We start from the raw sequence: 20,202 nt of genomic DNA, 5'->3' as shown, positions 1-20,202 counted from the left end.
GAGAATGAGTTTCAGGGCGGTGGAGAATGAGTTTCACCATGTTGAATATTAACTTGCTCAAATTCTTATCACTTAAGTGAGAGATTGCAAACCCTGCCCAGTTGAAAGGTCACCCTCCAAAATTGAACGACTCCATCCCATCCCCATAGCTTTCTATCAGCCTGCCCCCCTTGTCATCTCCTTTTCTGCACTTCACAGCTCCTCCCTTCTGGGGAGCTACTCCAATCCATGGTGACTCCCATACCCCTGCAGGGAGCCTCTGCTCGGCTTCTATTGATTTACTCTGCACAGGCCAGGCCTGGACTGTAGCCAAGAGTCCTTGGTGTAGAATCAAGGAGTTGGTAACCCCAGATGCAGGGGAAGTGGGTGCAGCTAGCCCAGCTCTCACTGAGCAGAGGCAGTGCCGGCAGGGGCAGAGGCAGGCAAGGGACCATGGCTGGCTTTAATGTCCGCAGCGTTCTGGTGACTGGGGCCAATCGGGGAATCGGCCTGGGGCTTGCCAAGCAGTTTCTGGGGAAATCAAACCCACCCGAGTGGGTCTTTGCGACCTGCCGGGATCCGGAGGGCGCACAAGCACAGGTGAGAATGGGGTGAGGCGAGATGGAATTAGCTGTACCTGGGGTGGGGGAATCTAAGTGAGGGCTTCTAGCCTCTCAGCGCTTGGACCCAAAGGCAACAGGCCCAAGCAGGAGGGAATTCCAGACACTGCTCCAGGCTGACACTCCCTGGCACATAAGGCAGCTACGCTGGCTGGGGATGAGCTCTGCATGGGACACATGCAAAGCTAGCAGAATGCATTGAGGGAGAGAGCAGGGAGCACAGGTGGGTGACACCTGCACTGCTTTGTGCCTGTGTCCTAAAGGGGACAGGGAAATGTGTCCCTGACTTGACTTCACTGGGCTAGATGATGGCGTTTTAAAGACCCAGGATGCAGATCCCTGTTGCAGACCCCAAAAGCCAGAGCTGGATCCTGCGCATGGGAGCTTTGCAGAGTCAAAGCAATGAGATATTTACTTGGTCCTGGGTAGCAGCAGGGAGCTGGACTGTGCCCGGCTTGACCGTCGCTGGGGGCTCTGTCAATAATCATTGATTTTATTCTTTTTCAGGAATTAAAGACCTTGGCATCCAGGCATCCAAACCTGATGATTGTTGCACTAGGTGGGTGCCCTGCCCTGGTCCCAGAGAGATGAGGTTCCCTTGCTCTGGGTCCCATTCTTTCCCATTCCCTGTCTCCGTGTTCCTGTTCCGTGCCTTGTTGGGAGCCACTGTTAGTCCTGCCTAGGTGTTAGTGAAGGGGAGAGTGCCTAGTGCCCACCCATCTCAGCAGAGCGACTCCCAGGTCTCCCATGTCCCACTCAGGCTCTGCGGGCTTGGTCAGGAGGGGGCCCAGGAAGTTCCTGGTATCTGCAGATTGCCCTGCGTGCCAGGTCGGCAGGGAAGGGATGATTTTGATTCAGAGTCAGGGGCTGCCTGTGCCATGTATGAGCCTGGCTAGTTTGGGTCTGAACAGGCCTCTCTCTATTGGGGACAGATTTGCTTTCATAGACTCATAGAATCATAGAAGATCAGGGTTGGAAAAAACTTCAGTAGGTCATCTAGTCGCACCCCCTGCTCAAAGCAGGACCAACCCCAACTAAATCATCCCAGCCAGGACTTTGTCAAGCCGGGCCTTAAAAACCTCTCAGGATGGAGAGTCCACCACCTCCCTAGCTAACCCATTCCAGTTTTTCCTAATATCCAACCTAGACTTCCCCCACTGCAACTTGAGACCATTGCTCCTTGTTCTGTCATCTGCCCCCACTGAGACCAGCCAAGCGCCATCCTCTTTGGAACCCATCTTTAGGTAGTTGAAGCTTTGGAGTCAGGGAATCAATTTCATGAACAGGAGCTGCCCTTTGGGCAGCTCTGCTAGTCTCAGGGATGCCTCTCACGGGATGGGATAGTGGGAACCAATCCCAGCCTAGGGATCCTGCCAGGGGCAGATTAACAAACTAGGCCAATGGCCAGGGCCCAAATTCATGGGGGGCACCCCAGGCCCAGTCAATAGCCATACAGTGCGCTCACCATGGCGGGGATGGCCATGCCTTGGATCTGCTGGGACCAGCTGCTCATTCTGCTGATGCTTGGAGTGCTGCTCACATGACCGAGGATGTGGGGAGCGGGGCCAAATCTGAGTGAGTGGCGTAGTGACTTCGCACATAGGGTCACACCCGCACTTGGGGTGAACTCCGATTGGCTTGTCTGATGTTTTCAGTGACCTATCGAAATGGCTATCGAGCTCTTTTGTTGAACCAGCATTTTCTGTAACCCAAAAATGCTGCTGATGGTTCGGATAAAAAAATATGCTGCAATCACTTTTTAAAAGGAAAAATCGCGTGTTTCAAACACTGCCAAACAACCATGCCCTCTGGGCATTCTCCCTCAAAGCTGTTTTCCTGGGATGATGAAGGCTGGACGAGGGCGAGCCTGCCAGAGCTCCCTCAGCAGATTTCAAATCCTGCTCACCAGTGGGATGATCCTGTTGTTCCCCCCGGCTCATTAACACTCACACTGCCACACTGCTTTACACTTGCCCAGCTGATCCCTGGTCTCCCCAATTTCAAGCTCTGCTTCCATGCAATCCACCCTGCCCTTGACATGGCTCTACCCAGTTCTAGCTAGCTGTGGTTACCATCTCCCGAGATGTTAGCATGGCTCTGTGGAGCAGCCTGGGCTTCGTGTCCAGCTACAGGGGTTAGCTACAGGGCGGAGGAACCAGGCCCCTGAACCCCCTGTGCTGTCTCTATAGAAGTTACGGACCCAGCCAGCATCAAGGCGGCAGCAGCCAGAGTTGAGGAGCATCTGAAAGGCTCGGGGCTGAATCTGCTGATAAACAACGCTGGGATAATGAGGCTGAACACACTAGAGTCTGAGACGCCGGAGGACATGTCCCTGGTGTATGCAACCAACGTGACAGGGCCTCTCCTGGTGAGCCAGGTAAGGGCCCCGACAGTGGGCACGTTGCCAGCTACACTGCGGTTTGATTTTGCTTAGGCCAGAACTCTTCCCTTCCTCCCAGGGCTCTGGTTCCTGGATCAATGAGCCAAGCTGGCGTGTATGTGTTTGGGGGCTGGGACACGGTGTTCATCACAGTGTACATGTCAGGTGCATTATGGGACTGTAACCATCCGAGAAATGGACTTAGAGCCCCTAGCCCTGCTCCCGTGGGGTCTGAGCCAAGAGTCCAGCCCCCGCAGTAGAGGCCATCTCCCTAGTGACATCCGATGAAGTGAGCTGTAGCTCACAAAAGCTTATGCTCAAATAAATTTGTTAGTCTCTAAGGTGCCACAAGTACTCCTTTTCTTTTTGCATCTCCCTAGAGAAAAAGATGCTGATGCTTCTCCACTGTATCCTTCCACTATGACAAATACTCCCAATAGAATAGCTAGCAAGCATAGTAAGACCAGGGTTCCTTCCAGTGCTGCATGTGGCTCTTGCTTGTTAGTTTCTGTCTAAGCTTTTCTGGAACCTTCATCCCCCAGCTGCTGCCCTTTCAGCTGCACCACAGGGCCCACAGCCCTTTTCAAGGCACTTTGTGTCAGGAACTGGATGTGGCAAATTGAACCATTTAGAAACTGAGTCTAAAGTGGCTTTAAGGCTCCAGGCACCAGCTCTCAGGGCAGGGGAAGGGGGCACTTCAAATCTCTTTCCCTTTCTCCCCCAGTCCCACCTCCTCCTTCCCCCCATGCCTCAGCAGCCTCTTGTCACCTGCCTTCACCATGCAGCTGCTGTTGACCCTCCCATTTGAGCCCAGGACACCCCGCTGGACAGCATGTGAGCAGTGATAGGTGTAAACGATTTTTGGGAAGGAGGTCACAAGTGGTCACCCTTTGGAGTTAGTGCATAGGTGTGACCCAGCCCATCAGAATGGGTCAATCAGCGTTCCCAGCCAGAGTAGGAAAGACATTCCAAACAAGAGCAATTCATCAGAGGTTAAGGCTGCCCATACAACCTTAACTGTGCCCCGCTCAACACGTGCCTTACAGGATGCTCTTCAGTGATATGGTCACTTATTGTTGCTCCAGCAGATAAATATAACTACAACTTTTCCTGCACCCTTAGTTCCCCATCGCATCGTTCCCATGTCTTTTATCTGTACCCTCATGCGATTGTTGGACTAGCCTGCTCTATCTCTATACACTAGGTCTGGGTTTTTCATAGGTGGTTAAGGGAGTTGGGCACACAAATCCCATTGACAATGAATGAGAATTGGGCACCTAAATCCTAACCTTACACTGTGGTAAGTTGTCCCTGAAGTGTGTATTTGCATCTCTTTGTTAACATCTAGATACGAGGTACTTTCTTTTCCATGAGCAGTCCAGCCTTCTGTAGGGACAGGTATTGGACAAGGCAGCTAATGATGAGGCTGTCTTAGCTCTGATCATAGGTGGTCTATTTTATACTGGATATGCCCACAAGTTTCGCTATTACTCTTATACTAAGTAGGATTTGAAGAAGCAAATTGTATTGGCCTAACTAGGTTCTTAATACCTCCGAGCTAAAACTCCGATTGACTCAGATGGAAGCAGAGTTAGGCCAAAGCTGCTGGTATTTGACCATCCTACCCGATTTCTGCAGTATGATGTGTAAGTACAGCTCAGTGTATTATAGGGGGAAATACTTCCATGTCAGCGAGTGGAGGCCTCTGTCTAGCATCTAGAGCAGGGGTTCTCAAACTTTTGTATTGGTGACCCCTTTCACATAGCAAGTCTTCGAGTGCGACGCCCCCTTATAAATTAAAAACACTTTTTAATATATTTAACACCATTATAAATGCTAGAAGCAAAGCAGGGTTTGGGGTGGAGGCTGACAACTCGCGACCCCCCCATGTAATAACCTTGTAACCCCCTTAGGGGTCCTGACCCCCAGTTTGAGAACCCCAGGTCTAGAGGGTGTGTACAATCCCGCAAGATCATAGAATCATAGAATCATAGAATATCAGGGTTGGAAGGGACCCCAGAAGGTCATCTAGTCCAACCCCCTGCTCAAAGCAGGACCAAGTCCCAGTTAAATCATCCCAGCTAGGGCTTTGTCAAGCCTGACCTTAAAAACCTCTAAGGAAGGAGATTCTACCACCTCCCTAGGTAACGCATTCCAGTGTTTCACCACCCTCTTAGTGAAAAAGTTTTTCCTAATATCCAATCTAAACCTCCCCCATTGCAACTTGAGACCATTACTCCTCGTTCTGTCATCTGCTACCATTGAGAACAGTCTAGAGCCATCCTCTTTGAAACCCCCTTTCAGGTAGTTGAAAGCAGCTATCAAATCCCCCCTCATTCTTCTCTTCTGCAGACTAAACAATCCCAGCTCCCTCAGCCTCTCCTCATAAGTCATGTGCTCTAGACCCCTAATCATTTTCGTTGCCCTTCGTTGTACTCTTTCCAATTTATCCACATCCTTCCTGTAGTGTGGGGCCCAAAACTGGACACAGTACTCCAGATGAGGCCTCACCAGTGTCGAATAGAGGGGAACGATCACGTCCCTCGATCTGCTCGCTATGCCCCTACTTATACAACCCAAAATGCCATTGGCCTTCTTGGCAACAAGGGCACACTGCTGACTCATATCCAGCTTCTCGTCCACTGTCACCCCTAGGTCCTTTTCCGCAGAACTGCTGCCGAGCCATTCGGTCCCTAGTCTGTAGCGGTGCATTGGATTCTTCCATCCTAAGTGCAGGACCCTGCATTTATCCTTATTGAACCTCATTAGATTTCTTTTGGCCCAATCCTCCAATTTGTCTAGGTCCTTCTGTATCCTATCCCTCCCCTCCAGCGTATCTACCACTCCTCCCAGTTTAGTATCATCCGCAAATTTGCTGAGAGTGCAATCCACACCATCCTCCAGATCATTTATGAAGATATTGAACAAAACGGGCCCCAGGACCGACCCCTGGGGCACTCCACTTGACACCGGCTGCCAACTAGACATGGAGCCATTGATCACTACCCGTTGATACTCTGTGCAGGGCTCTAAGGTAGGGAAACAGTGTATGATCGGCTGTGTCTACACTAGAAACAAAACAGTGGTGCCGAAAGGGTTCTTCCATCGCTGTAATAAATCCATTGCTTCGCAGGCGGTAACTGGGGCAATGGAAGAATTCTTCTGTTGACCTCATGCTGTCTCCACTGGGGCTTAGGTTGTCTCTCAGGGGTGCAGCCCTTTTCACCCACTTTCTATTGTAAACACTGGCCTGGGACCTGGCTCCCCGTTCACTGCCAGCAAGGGCAGAATGGGATTACCCAACTCAGAGAAACCAGCCTTTAAAACAGGGCTGAGGAGACTATGAAAAGTTGGAGGGGCAGGGAGAGAGCATGGCCCAGGAGCAGCAGGCTGAGGGGGACAGCCCACCAGAGTGTCACAGGCGGTGCTGCGCTGAAGCTGGGCAACAGCTGGACCCACTTCAATTCAAGTCCGAGTCTGCTGGTGAAGAGAGGAGTTTGGGTCCTTTCTCCTAAGCTGACCCTGTGGGTGCTCTTTTCTCCCCTCCTGCCAGGCGTTCCTGCCCTTGCTGAAGAAGGCTGCCCAGGCAAGCCCCCAGCCAGGGCTGAGCTGTAGCAAGGCGGCCATTGTCAACATGTCCAGTGAGGGCGGCTCCATCACGAATCCCTTTGCCTGGCAGTTGGGGCAAGCTATCTCTTATCGGTGCAGCAAGGTAGGGGGTACACTCAGCAGGGCACGAATTCACGCTGGTTCCCTGTGTTCCGCTACAGCAAAGGGGAAAGAAAAGTCTTTCTTGCCCTCCTGATTTGACCCCCAGATTTTACCTGTCAGGCCAGTCTCACTCCGCTCCCTCTTATGGGAAGCATGGCCTCCGGGTCAGAGTCTATCAGGGCAGACTATCAGGGTTGGAAGGGACCTCAGGAGGTCATCTAGTCCAACCCCTGCTCAAAGCAGGACCAATCCCCAATTTTTGCCCCAGATCCCTAAATGGCCCCCTCAAGGATTGAACTCACAACCCTGGGTTTATCAGGCCAATGCTCAAACCACTGAGCTATCCCTCCCCCTCTCGCATGATGCTTGGTCTCCTGATCCCACAGTACAAACCTTGGAACAGGACTCTGGGTCCTGCACGTGGGCCCGGTGCAGTAAGAGGTGGCGACTCAGTAACATGCTGATCATCCCCAAGAAGAGACTCTTACACTGCAGCTTGCATTAGCTGCCCCCCTTGCTCACCTTTTCCTGGGGGTGGATCCCTGATCTCCCCACACGCTGCTGTCTCTGCTCATGGTGTCTCGCCCACAGGCTGCTCTGAACATGCTCACCAAGTGCCAGTCCTTGGGGTATGGCAGAGACGGGATCCTGAGCATTGCTGTCCATCCTGGCTGGGTGCAGACTGATATGGGGAGCTCAGCCTCCCACCAGGTAGGTGCCTCTCTGGGAGAGGCCAGTTGTAGCCTCATGTCATGGGCAGATGTTCATCGTAGGGGGAATGGTTACGCTGGAGGCTGTTCCCTTATCACTCCCCCCATATTGATGACACCTCTCAGGGGCTCCCATCCCAGCGAAGCGGTTGTCACGACCCATGTCAGGGTTCCTTCCACACTCTGAACTCTAGGGTATAGATATGGGGACCCACATGAAAGATCCCCTAAGCTTATTCTTACCAGCTAGGTTAAAAATTTCCCCAAGGTACAAACTTTGCCTTGTCCTTGAACAGTATGCTGCCACCACCAAGCGTTTTAAACAAAGAACAGGGAAAGAGCCCACTTGGAGACCTCTTCCCACAAAATATCCCCCCAAGCCCTACATCCCCTTTCCTGGGGAGGCTTGAGAATAATATCCTAACCAATTTGTTTCAAAATCATCAAAGACTCAAACCCCTGGATCTTGGAACAATGGAAAAATCAGGTTCTTAAAAGAAGGATTTTATAAAAAAAAAAAGAAAGGTAAAAATCATCTCTGTAAAATCAGGATGGAAAATACTTTACAGGATATTCAGATTCAAAACACAGGGGATCCCCCTCTGGGCAAACCTTAAAGTTACAGAAAACAGAAATAAACCTCCCTCTTAACATAGGGAAAATTCACATAAAACAAAAGATAAACTAATCCGCCTTGCCTGGCTCACCTCTACTGGTTACAATATTCACAGGTTTCAGAGTAGCAGCCGTGTTAGTCTGTATTCGCAAAAAGAAAAGGAGTACTTGTGGCACCTTAGAGACTAACAAATTTATTAGAGCATAAGCTTTCGTGAGCTACAGCTCACTTCATCGGATGCATTTGGTGGAAAAAACAGAGGAGAGATTTATATACACACACACAGAGAACATGAAACAATGGGTTTATCATACACACTGTAAGGAGAGTGATCACTTAAGATAAGCCATCACCAGCAGCAGGGGGGGGGTCACCATGAAAGGTTTTCCTCCTTTCCCCCCCCCCCCGCTGCTGGTGATGGCTTGTCTTAAGTGATCACTCTCCTTACAGTGTGTATGATAAACCCATTGTTTCATGTTCTCTGTGTGTGTATATAAATCTCTCCTCTGTTTTTTCCACCAAATGCATCCGATGAAGTGAGCTGTAGCTCACGAAAGCTTATGCTCTAATAAATTTGTTAGTCTCTAAGGTGCCACAAGTCCTCCTTTTCTGGTTACAATATTGGAGACTTGGATTAGGATGGGTGGAGAAGATGGATTTCTGTCTGGCCTCTTTCAGTCCCAAGAGAGAACAACCACATAAACAAAGAGTACAAACAAAAGCCTACCCCCCCACCCCCCAAGATTTGAAAGTATCTTGTCCCCTTATTGGTCCTTTGGGTCAGGTGCCAGCCAGGTTAGCTGAGCTTCTTAACCCTTCACAGGTAACAGGAGGTTGCCTCTGGCCAGGCGGGATTTTCTAGCACTGTGTAGAGAAAGGTGGTTATCCTTCCCTTTATAGTTATGACAACCCAGCTCCCTGGAGTTTCAGTGCTGTGCATAGGCGTCGACTCTGTGGGTGCTCCAGGGCTGGAGCACCCACGGGGAAAAATTGGTGGGTGCAGAGCACCCACCGGCAGCTCCCTCCCCCGCCCCCCCTTCCTGCTCACCTCTGCCTCCACCTCCTCCCCTGAGCGCACCACCGTGTCTGGCTTCTCCCCCCTCCCTCCCAGCACATGCACCATGAAACAGCTGTTTCGCACAGCAAGCCTGGGAGGGAGGGGAAGGAAGAGGAACACGGCACACTTGGGGAAGAGGCGGGGCCAAAGCAGGGATTTGGGAGGGATCCAATAGGGGCAGGGAGGAGACGGATTCGGGGCGGAGCCAAGGATGGGGCACGAGCACCCACTGGTGCCACTTGTGATGCTGTGTCCTGGGCGTTGCTTCCCAGGGTGCTGGTGCCATGGTTCCTTCAGCGCTCAGCATTGCACAGCAAACCCTGCAGAGCTGCTGCCTTGGGGAGCTGGAGGGGGCAGGAGCTGGTCATCTGTCTCCACTGGGGCTTAGGTTGTCTCTCAGGGGTGCAGCCCTTTTCAGCCACTTTCTATTGTAAACCCTGGCCTGGGACCTGGCTCCCCGTTCACTGCCAGTGATGGCAGAATGGGATTACTGAGATCCTGTCCCAGATCCTGGCCCTGCCCCTGGGCCCCTGGTGTCCTGGGCCAGCCCCAGGGCAGGCTTCTCCCCCTCACTCTTCTTTGCCCCCTGCAGGTCCCACTGACGGTGGATATGAGTGTCCGAGGAATCCTGAATGTGCTCCCGACGCTCTCCAAGAAGGACAACGGGGCCTTTGTGGACTGGGAAGGGAAAGTTCTTCCCTGGTGAGACGCTCCCCAGCCAGCGACAGGAGCCCTGGGCCAGGTCATTCCAGTGACCGCACCGTCAGCCGTGTGTGTGTCCTTAATAAACCCACTGTTCTAATGCAACAGCCCTGCTGGGCCCTGCCCGGCCTGGCCTGGCAGCCAGAGGCTGGTTTTGTAGCAATTAGTCAGCCTGAAAGCTGGGCAAGTGCTAACCCACCTATGCCCAGCAGAGCAGAAAAGCTGGAATCCCAACGCTGGGGCTGTGCCGGTTCCAGGACCATGGCGAGTGAGATCAGGGCAGCTCAGCACCCAGAGGGCAGCAGGAGCCAGGTAGTCAGGAGGCTGGTTTCAAATTTCCTGCTGAAAGAGTCCAAGAGACAAAGCAGGCTGCAGGGAGCCTGCGAATGGCGGGGGGAGGGCCAGGGATGCCTCTACAGCAGAGGTGGGCAAACTACGGCCCGGGCCCATGCGACCCTCTTGCCCGGCCCCTGAGCTCCTGGTCCGGGAGGCTAGCCCCCGGCCCCTCCGCTGCTGTTCCCCCTACCCCCAGCCTCAGCTCACTGCGCCGCTGGCGCAATGCTCTGGGCGGCCGGGCAGCACAGCTGCAGAGCTGCAGCCTGACCCGGTGCTCTTGGCAGCACGGCTGTAGCGCCGCCAGCCACCAGTGCTCCAGGCAGCACAGTAAGGGGGCAGGGAGCAGGGGGGGTTGGATAGAGGGCAGGGGAGTTCAGGGTGGTGGTCAGGGGACAGGGGTGTTGTCAGGGTTCCTTCCCCACACTAAATTCTAGGGTACAGATGTGGGGACCCGCATGAAAGACCCCCTAAGTTTATTTCTACCAGCTTAGGGTAAAAATTCCCCAAGGCACAATGTATTTGCCCTTGGAGGGTACGCTGCCACTACCAAGTGATTTAACAAAGAATCAGGGAAAGGACCACTTGGAGTTCCTATTCCCCCAAAATATTCCCCTAAGCCTTACGCCCCCTTTCCTGGGGAGGCTTGAGAATAATATCCTAACCAATTGTTTACAAAGTGATCACAGACCCAAACCCCTGGGTCTTAGGATCATAGAGAAATCAGTCAGGCTCTTAAAAGAAACAGAACTTTATTAGAAAGAAAAAAGGTAAAAGAAGCACCTCTGTGAAATTAGAGTGGAAGATAATCTCACAGGCAGTCAGATTCAAAACAGAGAATCCCTTTAGGCAAAACCTTAAATTACAAAAAAAGACACAAAAACAGGAATACACATTCCCTCCAGCACAGCGAATTTCACAAGCCAAAAACAAAAGAAAATCTAATGCATTTTTTAGCTCTGCTTACTAACTCTATAGGAGTTGGATTGCTTGCTTTCTTGATCTGTCCCTGGGCAGAGGTATCACACAGACAGACAAAACCTTTCCCCCCAGATTTGAAAGTATCTTGTCCCCATTTTGGTCAGGTGCCAGCCAGGTTACTTGAGCTTCTTAACCCTTTACAGATAAGAGGATTTTATAGTACTGTATCAGAGCTTCTTAACCTCTTCCCTTTATATTTGTGACCAGGTGTGGATAGGGGGCGGGGCGGTCAGAGGGCGGAGAACAGGAGGTTTGAATGGGGGGCAGGGGTCCCGGGGGGGCAGTCAGGAAGGAGGGGGGGGTTGGATGGGGCGGTGGCAGGGGGCAGTCAGGGGCAGGAGTTCCAGAGGCAGTCAGGGGACAGGGAAAAGGAGTGATTGGATGGGGCAGGGATCGTGGGGGGTAGTCAGGAATGAAAGGAGGGGCTGGATGGGGGGCAGTCAAGGGTGGGGTTCCGGGGGCAGTCAGGGAACAGGGGGGATTGGATGGGATAGGAGTCTTGGGTGGGCTATCGGGGGCGAGAAGCGCGGGGGTCAGATAGGAGGCAGGGGGCCAGGCCATGCCTGGCTGTTTGGGGAGGCACAGCCTCCCCTAACCGGCCCTCCATACAATTTTGGAAACCCGATGTGGCCCTCAGACCAAAAAGTTTGCCTGCTCCTGCTCTAGAGAGCAAGCTGAGATATCAGCTGCTGCAGGGGAAGCGGGGCAGCTCATAGCGTATGGAGACCAGAGTCCAGGCTCAGTACTACAGCAGAGCCAGGGGGCTGGAGTGAGTGCGGGAGCTACGGGCAAGGCTGCTCTGGCTCTCTGAAGACCTTCCCATAAAGGAGGGTTGGCGATGCTGGGAAGAACCATTCTCTGTCCTGTAACTTCTCTGCCCAGCGCCTCACCCCTGACACCAGGCAGAGTGTCCATGCCAGGGAGCTCCTCGACCCCCCCCCCCACCAGGGTGTAGCCCCTCTGGCTTCTGGGCTGGGAACTAGACACTGGCACTGGCTCTCCAAAGAACACGTCAAACTCTCCCCCGCCCTCTCTCAGCCACACATACAAAGGACACAGGGCCGGGCTGGGCCAGGCCAGCTTCCTGCACCAGATGCAGCTTCATCCCCATGATTAGTGAGATGGGGGTGAAGCGCCAATAGCCGTTAGCCAATCTCCCAAAGACAAGGTGCGGCATGTGTCAGGGGTCTGACTTGGAACAATCGAAAGCTGCCACAGCCTTTGGTCACAGGGAACGGCACAGCCCTTGACAGCAGCCACACTGGAGCCATGCATGTAGCCATGCATTTCCCCATGTATGCACGCGGGAGGAAGCTCCATGCCAGGGCTGACAGGAGAGAGCTGCCGGCCAAGAGGGCTCATGCAGGCTGGGCTATCTGCACAGGAGGTTCAAAGGAGCGGCTATGCGGGGCCTCTTTTACCCTGACTCCTGGGCCAGCTGAGGGAGTGGGGAAGTCAGTGAACGGGTCCCTGGCTCCCAGCAGCTGATTGGGAGGGACAATGTTCTGCTGCTCAGTTTGGGCTGGTAGGAAGCTGGGACTCTCCCCTCCTGCTGGGCGCTCTGGCAGGTGGTGTCAGAACAAGGGGCTCAGAGTCTCCAGCCGGGGCGGGGGTTGGCTCCACTTTGCCCGTGCAATTGAGTTCAGCTCTCAGGTGCGGTGGGGACCTGTACCTGTCAGTGGGTTCGGTTAGCTTCCCAGGCCAGGAGCCTGGAGCCCCCTCCTCTGAGGCAGAGGGAGTTGGAGCTGCCTGGCTGAATACAGAGGATCTCTCCAGCACCTTGGGCCAAGTGATTACTGAACCCCACACCAGGAACTGAGTTTTCTAATCGGCCTCCAGCACCTTTATCACTAGCGGCCTGGCACACACTGGGGACTTTCAGGTTTTTAATTGCATTTGTTGTGTTCTTCCAAGGATAAAAATGTAGATTTGTAGACTCTCCCCTTTGCTTCCTGTTTGCAAGGAACAACCCAGCCGTGTGCGGCTGCCCTCCCCTCTTAGGGGAACAGCTCCAGCCTCAGCCCCAGGGATGGTTAGCCAAACTGCTTGTGGTCAGGGCTTCCCCGCAGCCAGGCACTTGGTGCCATCTCTGCCACCTGTGCAGAGAGCAGGCCGAGCTGGGGTCCATCACGCCCACCTCTGGGAGGTGGAAAAGCAGTCTGACACACACACACACACACGCTTTGCACGGCTGTGAATGAGGACTCGGGGCCAGGGAGTTAGCAGGAGTCAAAGAGGGAGCGGACCTTTATATGGCCAACAAGGAAAGCCCAAGTTACAATAGTTAGTGTCCCGCCAATCCACCTACAAGCTCTCCGGGTGCCCCCTCCCATCCCCTCTATTTCAGGGACTCCCTGCAACTCCCCCAATCTCCCCCCTGCCAAGGGCTCTGTGTACTTCCTCCTATTCTCCCCCATACCAGAGACCCCTGTTCTCCCCCACCCCCATGCCAAGGGCTAGGCATGCACCCCTATATCCACTCTCCCATGCCCTCCATCCCCCTCTTGGCAGAGCCTCTGTATGACCCTCCATTTCGCTATACCAAGATCCTCCAGTCTCCGCCCCCCACCTCAGATTCTGTGTACGTCTGTCTCTGCTGCCCCCATTCTCCCTACCATGCCAGGGGCTCGATTCCGCCAATACACCAAGACTCCCCAGTCATGCCAGGAGGGCTTAGGGTTGCCAACTTCCTAATTCCACAAAACCAAACACTCTAGCCCTGCCCCATCCCCGGACCCTGCCCCCCACTCACTACATTCCCCCTCCCTTGGTGGCTCACTCTCCTCTCACCCTCACTCACTTTCACTGGGCTGGGGCAGGGGTTGGGGTGCAGGAGAAGGTGAGGGCTCTAACTGGGGGTGCAGGCTTTGGGGTGGGGCCAGAAATGAGGGGTTCAGGGTGCTGGAGGGGGCTCTGGTCTGGGACAGGGAGTTGGGGTACATGAGGGAGTGAGGGCTCTGGCTGGGGTTGTGGGCTCAGGGGTGGGGCTTGGGATGAGGGGTTTGGAATGCAGGAGGGGGCTTCAGGCTGGGGGGTGGGGCCAAGAGATTCAGAGTATGTGTGTGGGGGCTGCAGGTTGAGGAAAGGGGTTGGGGTGCAGGGGTGAGGGCTCAGGGGGGCAGGGATGAGGGGTTCAGGGTGTGAGAGGGGGCTCTGAGTTGGTTCAGGGGGTTGGAGTGCAGGGGGAGTGAGGGCTCTGTGCTGGGGGGTGCGGGCTCTGGGATGAGGCTGGGGATGAGGGGTTTGGGATACAGGAGAGGGCTCTAGGTTTGAGGGGGCTTGGGACTGCAGTAGGGGATTGGGGCTCACGGTTGGGGTTGGGGTGCAAGCTTACCTTGGGTGGCTCCCAGTCGGCCGTGCTGCAGGACTAAGGCAGGCTGTCTGTCTGTCCTGGCACCGCGCTGCGCCCTGGAAGCGGCTAGCAGCACGTCCAGGTCCTAGGTGAGGGGGCCAGGAGACTCTGCGAGCTGGTCTCACTTGCAGGTGCCGCCCCCCCTCCCCAGCTCCCATTGGTCAGGAACCGGCCAATGGTAGTGCAGAGCCAGTGCTCAGGGCAGGGGCAGCGCACGGAGCCCCATGGACCCCCTGCCTAGGAGCCAAACCTGCTGGCCGCTTCCAGGGTGCAGCACAATGCCAGGACAGGTAGGGACAAGCCTGCCTTAGCCCCGCAGCACTGTCGACTGGACTTTTAACAGCCTGGTCGATGGGCTGACTGCAGCCACCATGGTCCCTTTTCAATTGGGTGTTCCAGTCAAAAACCAGACACCTGGCAACCCTAGGAGGACTGTGTGTCTCTTCCCACCCCAGGTACCTCCTCCCATTGAAGGATGGGATGGATGGCTGGTGATGGCTCTATCCTCCACCTGGAGCAGGCTTTGCAGGTGCAGGATGTGAGGCAGGAGGCAGGGATGAATGAACCTTTCATCTCTCTTTTCTCCCAGCAGGAAGAGCACTGACTTCTCTTCCCTCATGCAGGGTGCCAGGGTTACTGTCCGCTGGGCAGGGGAGCAGGGGCTGTCCTTATGCTGCAGGGTATAATGGTGCCATCAAGGGAGGCCAGCAGCTCCCTGTGTCCCCAACTCGATGTGCCATCTGGCCCCAGGATGACAGGCTCTGCCCATGGATGTCTAGAACATTCCCTGATGTTTGCAGCAGATCGATACAGGCGTTCAAACGTGCTCCCATGACGGGCAGACAGCAGGACGGAGAAATGCTGGTGGGCCAAGTGTACAGCCGGCAAGAGCTTGGACCGGAGCCAGCAGCAGGAGTCCCGGCAGCTTTCTGCAGCCCCAGCAAGGGCTCCTGAGGGCCACAGGCTAAGCACTGGGATGGGTAGGGCCCAGTGTTCAGGCCCATCAGTTTTCTCTTGTGGGGTGAGAAGAAGGAGCTGCTGCTGCTGGTCTCTCCTGGAGGGTGTCTTCCCTATAGATCTGCAGCTCTCCTTGCACAGAAGAGTCTGTGTGTGTGAGATGCACCAGCCCATACCTCTTAGTCCCTCCAGCCAGACAAATAACGTCTCATAGAATCATAGAATATCAGGGTTGGAAGGGATCTCAGGAGGTCATCTAGTCCAACCCCCTAGTCTCGGGGTGGGGGGTTAGGTTCTGCCTACACTTGTGGTCTCCTTAGCACTTCCCCCTCCCCCAACTTGAGGGCATGGCCACTTGAGGGACCAGGAACATGTCCCTGCCTAGTGCGGAAACAACTTCCATCCCTTTGTGAACTCAGGCGCTTTCTGTCCTGCCTGCATGTCGTGGGCTCTCAGCTCCACACCTCAGTTCACTTCCCACACAAAGAGCCTTGTGGTGCCCCGGTGGGTCCCGGAGATGGGGAGCGAAGCCCACCCTTCTCTGCTCAGGTGTTATGCATGTTGGTGTGACAGATATGCCAAGCCTTAGTGAATTAAGATCAAGTATCTTAGGAGGCCGTTGTGCTAAAAATGCAAATGCTTCTGTATTATCATGGGCTGGGACGTATCTTTTGAGGAGACAGGACGAATGCAAACACTGGGAAATGGTTGTACTTCAAGGCCTCCTTTAAAACAATGGGCCAGACAGACAGAACTTTGGGGGGAGTTCCTAGGGAACACGTTGGGAGAAGAGAGATCTTCAACCACAGCCCTTGTGGGAGTTGGGATGATCTCTGGTGAGCACACATGTGGGTTCTTGTGTTGTTTTCTCTGTAATGCTTCACCTGAAGGATAAATGTGCTCGCTTAGAAAGAGCTGTGGGTAGCTTAACTGGGGCATTTACCTAGCTGGGGGATAGCAGAGTGTAGGCAGGGAGCTGTGCAGCTGGGAAACACCCCGCTCAGAGGGGAGAGAGATGTGTCCCCACCCAAGTGCGGTGACGGCGAGGTGCCTGGAGTCTAATGTGGGTGCCCCCTCTGGGGGAGTACAGGTGCCCTGCACTGTGATAACATGGTGCCTTTTCAAACCATGGTGCATGTTGAGCCTGCCCCATAGGCATCCCCATGGTCTGTCCAGAGCGATTTATTGCAGGTGGCTTGTGGGACAACTTACTTAGTGACAGGACACTCTCTTCCCATGGCAGACCGACCTGGTGCCCTGTAGAAATGCTGTCTGTTATGTCAGCTCCAGTGCTCCCCACTGCCAGCCCCTGGCTGCCCCCTGCCCCATCGCTGTTGCTCTCTGAACCCTTGAGAGACATCTGGCCTTGGGGAGCTCAGGCTCCCTCGTGCTCAGCTCTTCAGGCATTTAGACGCCTGGGGCCAAATCCCAAACCAGCGGAAGTGTTTCTAAAGCTGCAGAGTGCCCCCCGGGGACGCCACACCTCCGGCACCCAGTAACTATCTCACCGCAGCAGAGGGGCTGTACAGGGGAATGGTAGGAAGGTGGAACTAAGCACATGGACCAAACCCATGGGACGCAGCCAGGGGCTCCCCACGCAGCACCAGGCAGCGGGAAGGCCTGTTGGTAGAGGGGCACTCAAACCAAGATTCCTCCCCACCTCCAGCTCTGTAAAGAGCCGCATCCACCTGTAACATAGCAACGCCCCACGCAGCCATGGGGGCACCGAGGCAACCACAGGGACATGACTAGATGGGCTAGAGAGGCCACTGCTGTGGGCAGAATGTATGGGCTTCGTCCCTCTGAAAACAGCACGAGGCACAAGACCGAGATGCTGAACAAGGGGGCAGGTGGGAAAGGGGAGGAGCACCGAGTGTGCTCTTCAGCAGTTACATCCGACTGACTGGGGGCAGCTCTGGGCTCCGAAGAGGGACAAACCAATAACCACCCACCGAAGCCAGCCTGCTGCACATGGAGAGCCAGGTGGGAGGATGGCAGCTGTGCTAGGGCCTGAGAAAACCATGAGCCCCCCAAGGGAAAAGGGAAGGAGAGAGAGTCTCGGTGGGGTACCAGGCTGATAGAGCTGCAGAAAGAGCAGAAGAGAGCGCCAGGGAGTGGGACCGTAGAGGGCCAGGGTGTGACTTGGAGCTGCTAAGGCCCAGAGAGTGGGGGAGGGAGGGGGACTGGGAAGGCAGGAGGGAGCTGGGAGGGGATTTTGTTTTAGCTGGCACCAGGTCACCTTCCTCAGCAAGTCACTGGGCACAGTTGTGTCTAGAGGCTGTGATTGGCCAGCTGTACAAACGAGCAGAAATAAAACGGAGAAGGCAGGTGAGCAGGGCCACTGGAAATGGTGGGTGTGGGGAGATGATTACACAGGGGAGAGTGCCCATGCAGAGCGAGATGGGATGTGAAGAGAGGCGTGGCAGGGACAGCAAAGCTCATGGGCTCGGCCCAGGCTGGCTGGTTGGAAAAAGGCTGCTGGGAGATGTGACCAGAGCACTGCTGAACCTGAGGGGCAGGGTGACAAGCTCCTGGGCCGGTGACTTGCAGCTGCATCGGGTATTTAGGGGAGCTGCAAGGTCCAGTCACATGGGACACAGGCTGGAAAGAAAAAGTTGCAGATCAAAGATACTTCCTGCTCCTAGCGGTCACAGCAATCGATGGGAGCATCATTAACTGACAAGCAGCAGAAAGTGAGGAGAAGAAGTGGGGGAGGAAAGGGTTTCTGCCTTGGCCTGGCTCAACTGATGGAAATGGGACAAGTGTAATCTCGCCCTGCTCAGATCCAGAAAGAATCTGCTGCAAAGATCCTTTTCCTATCCCGGCACTCTGAGCCCATCACCCCTCTCTTTTCATCCCTCCATGGCTCCCCCTCAGTCATGGCCTGTCCCCACCCGCCGTATCGTCTCTCCTTTGCCATTGAGCAGTCGTCGCTCCCCTCTGCTCAGCCCGTGCTGCCAGCCTCCCGGCCACTTCATGAATTTTCACCTTCATGCTGTCCCTCGTGCTTGGGAAGAGCTCCCTGAAAACATCCGCACCAGTCCCTCCTTCCAATCCCCCCTTGAAACTTTCCCGTGTTGCGATGCCGCCAGGCACTGGACAAGGGCCAGGCTGCTGGTGAGCTGAGAGCCTGGCCTGTCATGCTGGCCAGTAGCGAGTCATTGTTTCTAGTACGCCCGCCATTGGTCTGTCTGTGCCCTCCACCCACTGTCTCTTCGCTCACAGAGAGACTGGAAGCTCTTTGGGGCGTCTCTCTGTTTGGTGACTGTACAGCACCCAGCAGAGCTGGGTCCTGGGCCAGGACTGGGGCTCGGAGGCGCTACACGGATACAAACAGTTCATGAGGGTAATTAATCCAAGAGGAAATGGGTAGCAAGCAGGTGTGGGGAGAATTGTGGCTACAGCGGGGGCAGGGAAGAAGGAGAAATGTCATAAGGACGCGTAGCACGTCATGGGGCGGGAGCAGAGAGCATTGCCAAGAGGCTGAGCGTGACCAAAGCAGAGCAGGGGGTGCGGGGGGGTTACCCACGGCTAGGGAAGACAGACCATTAGCTCGGAAGGTGGCACAGGGATGCTATTCAGGGGACCAGGTCTGCTGGAGCTTGCTGGCCAGGAGCCCCCTCACCAGGGCAGGCTCTTCCCTTCCAGGTCCAGGAACACCGCAGTGGTTGCCTGTGAAAGGCCGGCCAGCATGCTCAGGATGCCCTGCAAGCTGCACTCCACGGTCAGAGGGGCCTGTGGGTGACAAAGGTCAATACCTGAGACATGAGGTTGGTGGGGCCTGGAGAGACACATGGGGCCCAAGCCGCAGTGCACCTCTGGGGGCTTCCCCCATCCTGGGGCTGCTCTGCACCGGGGGCTGTTACAGCCACACTCCCCTTCCCTCAGCCATGTGTCCTGGGCCTAGGGTGGAGGGGGTAGGAGCAGCTATGGTGGCTTTATCCCAAGGAGACCGCCCTGGGGCTGGGGTTATCGGCACACGGCCACCCCATCAGAGGAGAGGATCTGGCCCCATGTATCCCTCTTGTGCACGCCCCATGCCGTGCATCTCAGCTTGCCCTTTCATAACAGCATCTCAGCTTGCCCTTTCATTGCCACCCCCACCCAGAGTTGCAGGTGCTCCAGCTGCTCCTCCCCAACAGGGTTTTTAGGTTGCTGCCACACCCCTGTGCTGCCCCATCATTCTAGAGCAGGCCCAGGAGCCAGGAGGGCCTAGGCCCAGCTGGGCCCAGGACCGTGTCAGACAGACAGGGCCGGACTCTTGTCTGGGGTAAGGGCACTGGACGTGGAGAGGCACCAGGGAGGAGTTTGATTCGACACTCCAGAGCCGAACCATCATGGTCTCTGGAGCCCAGAGGCTGCCCCCTGTTCACATGGGTAGGAGCTCGCTGGATTTCACTGGGGCAGCTCCCGGAGCACAGCACTGCGCCCTGTGAGTACGGGGAGCAGGACCTGTCACTGGCAAGAACTCCGGGGGAAAATGTGAGCGGGAGCCCCGTGTGCTCCTGGAATGGCCTGTGGGATGAAGGCTGGGGCGAGATTCTGGGGCTCGCCTGGAGGCAGGGCCGGATTTAGGGGCAGGGCGATGCAGGCGACTGCCTGGAGTGCTGGGCTTGAGGGGGGCACCAGGCTCAGGGTGCTGCTTTTGTTGTTAGCAAATGTATTGTCTTATCTGACTGGCATAATGCATGACTGTACTCCTTTTCTTCATGCCTGCAAATCATGCATCAAAGTCGTGAAATGGGATCCCAATGCAATACAAAACTAGGTATTCAAATGTTTTACAAATAGGGGGAGGAGGAGA

The 20,202-nt window shown here is 55.0% G+C and overlaps 1 protein-coding gene across 2 annotated transcripts; it reads left to right on the top strand.

Moving 5' to 3' along the window:
* Positions 1-304: 304 nt before the first annotated feature.
* LOC119841228 (C-factor-like) lies at positions 305-9,861 on the top strand. 2 transcript variants are annotated; one of them, XM_038368469.2, is made up of 6 exons: positions 305-579; positions 1,107-1,158; positions 2,789-2,976; positions 6,533-6,691; positions 7,282-7,401; positions 9,666-9,861. In XM_038368469.2, the coding sequence occupies exons 1-6, from the start codon at positions 352-354 to the stop codon at positions 9,777-9,779; spliced, it is 861 nt and encodes a 286-aa protein (XP_038224397.1). In that variant the 5' UTR covers positions 305-351; the 3' UTR covers positions 9,780-9,861. The 2 variants fall into 2 exon arrangements, with proteins under 2 accessions (XP_038224397.1, XP_043350916.1); XM_043494981.1 differs by lacking the exon at positions 9,666-9,861 and having other exon boundaries at positions 7,282-7,622.
* Positions 9,862-20,202: the final 10,341 nt, after the last annotated feature.

Source organism: Dermochelys coriacea, chromosome 12 (assembly GCF_009764565.3).
Source record: "Dermochelys coriacea isolate rDerCor1 chromosome 12, rDerCor1.pri.v4, whole genome shotgun sequence".
NCBI lineage: Eukaryota > Metazoa > Chordata > Testudines > Dermochelyidae > Dermochelys > Dermochelys coriacea.
Note: the sequence above shows the minus strand (reverse complement) of the source record. Positions and strands in the feature narration are given on the sequence as shown.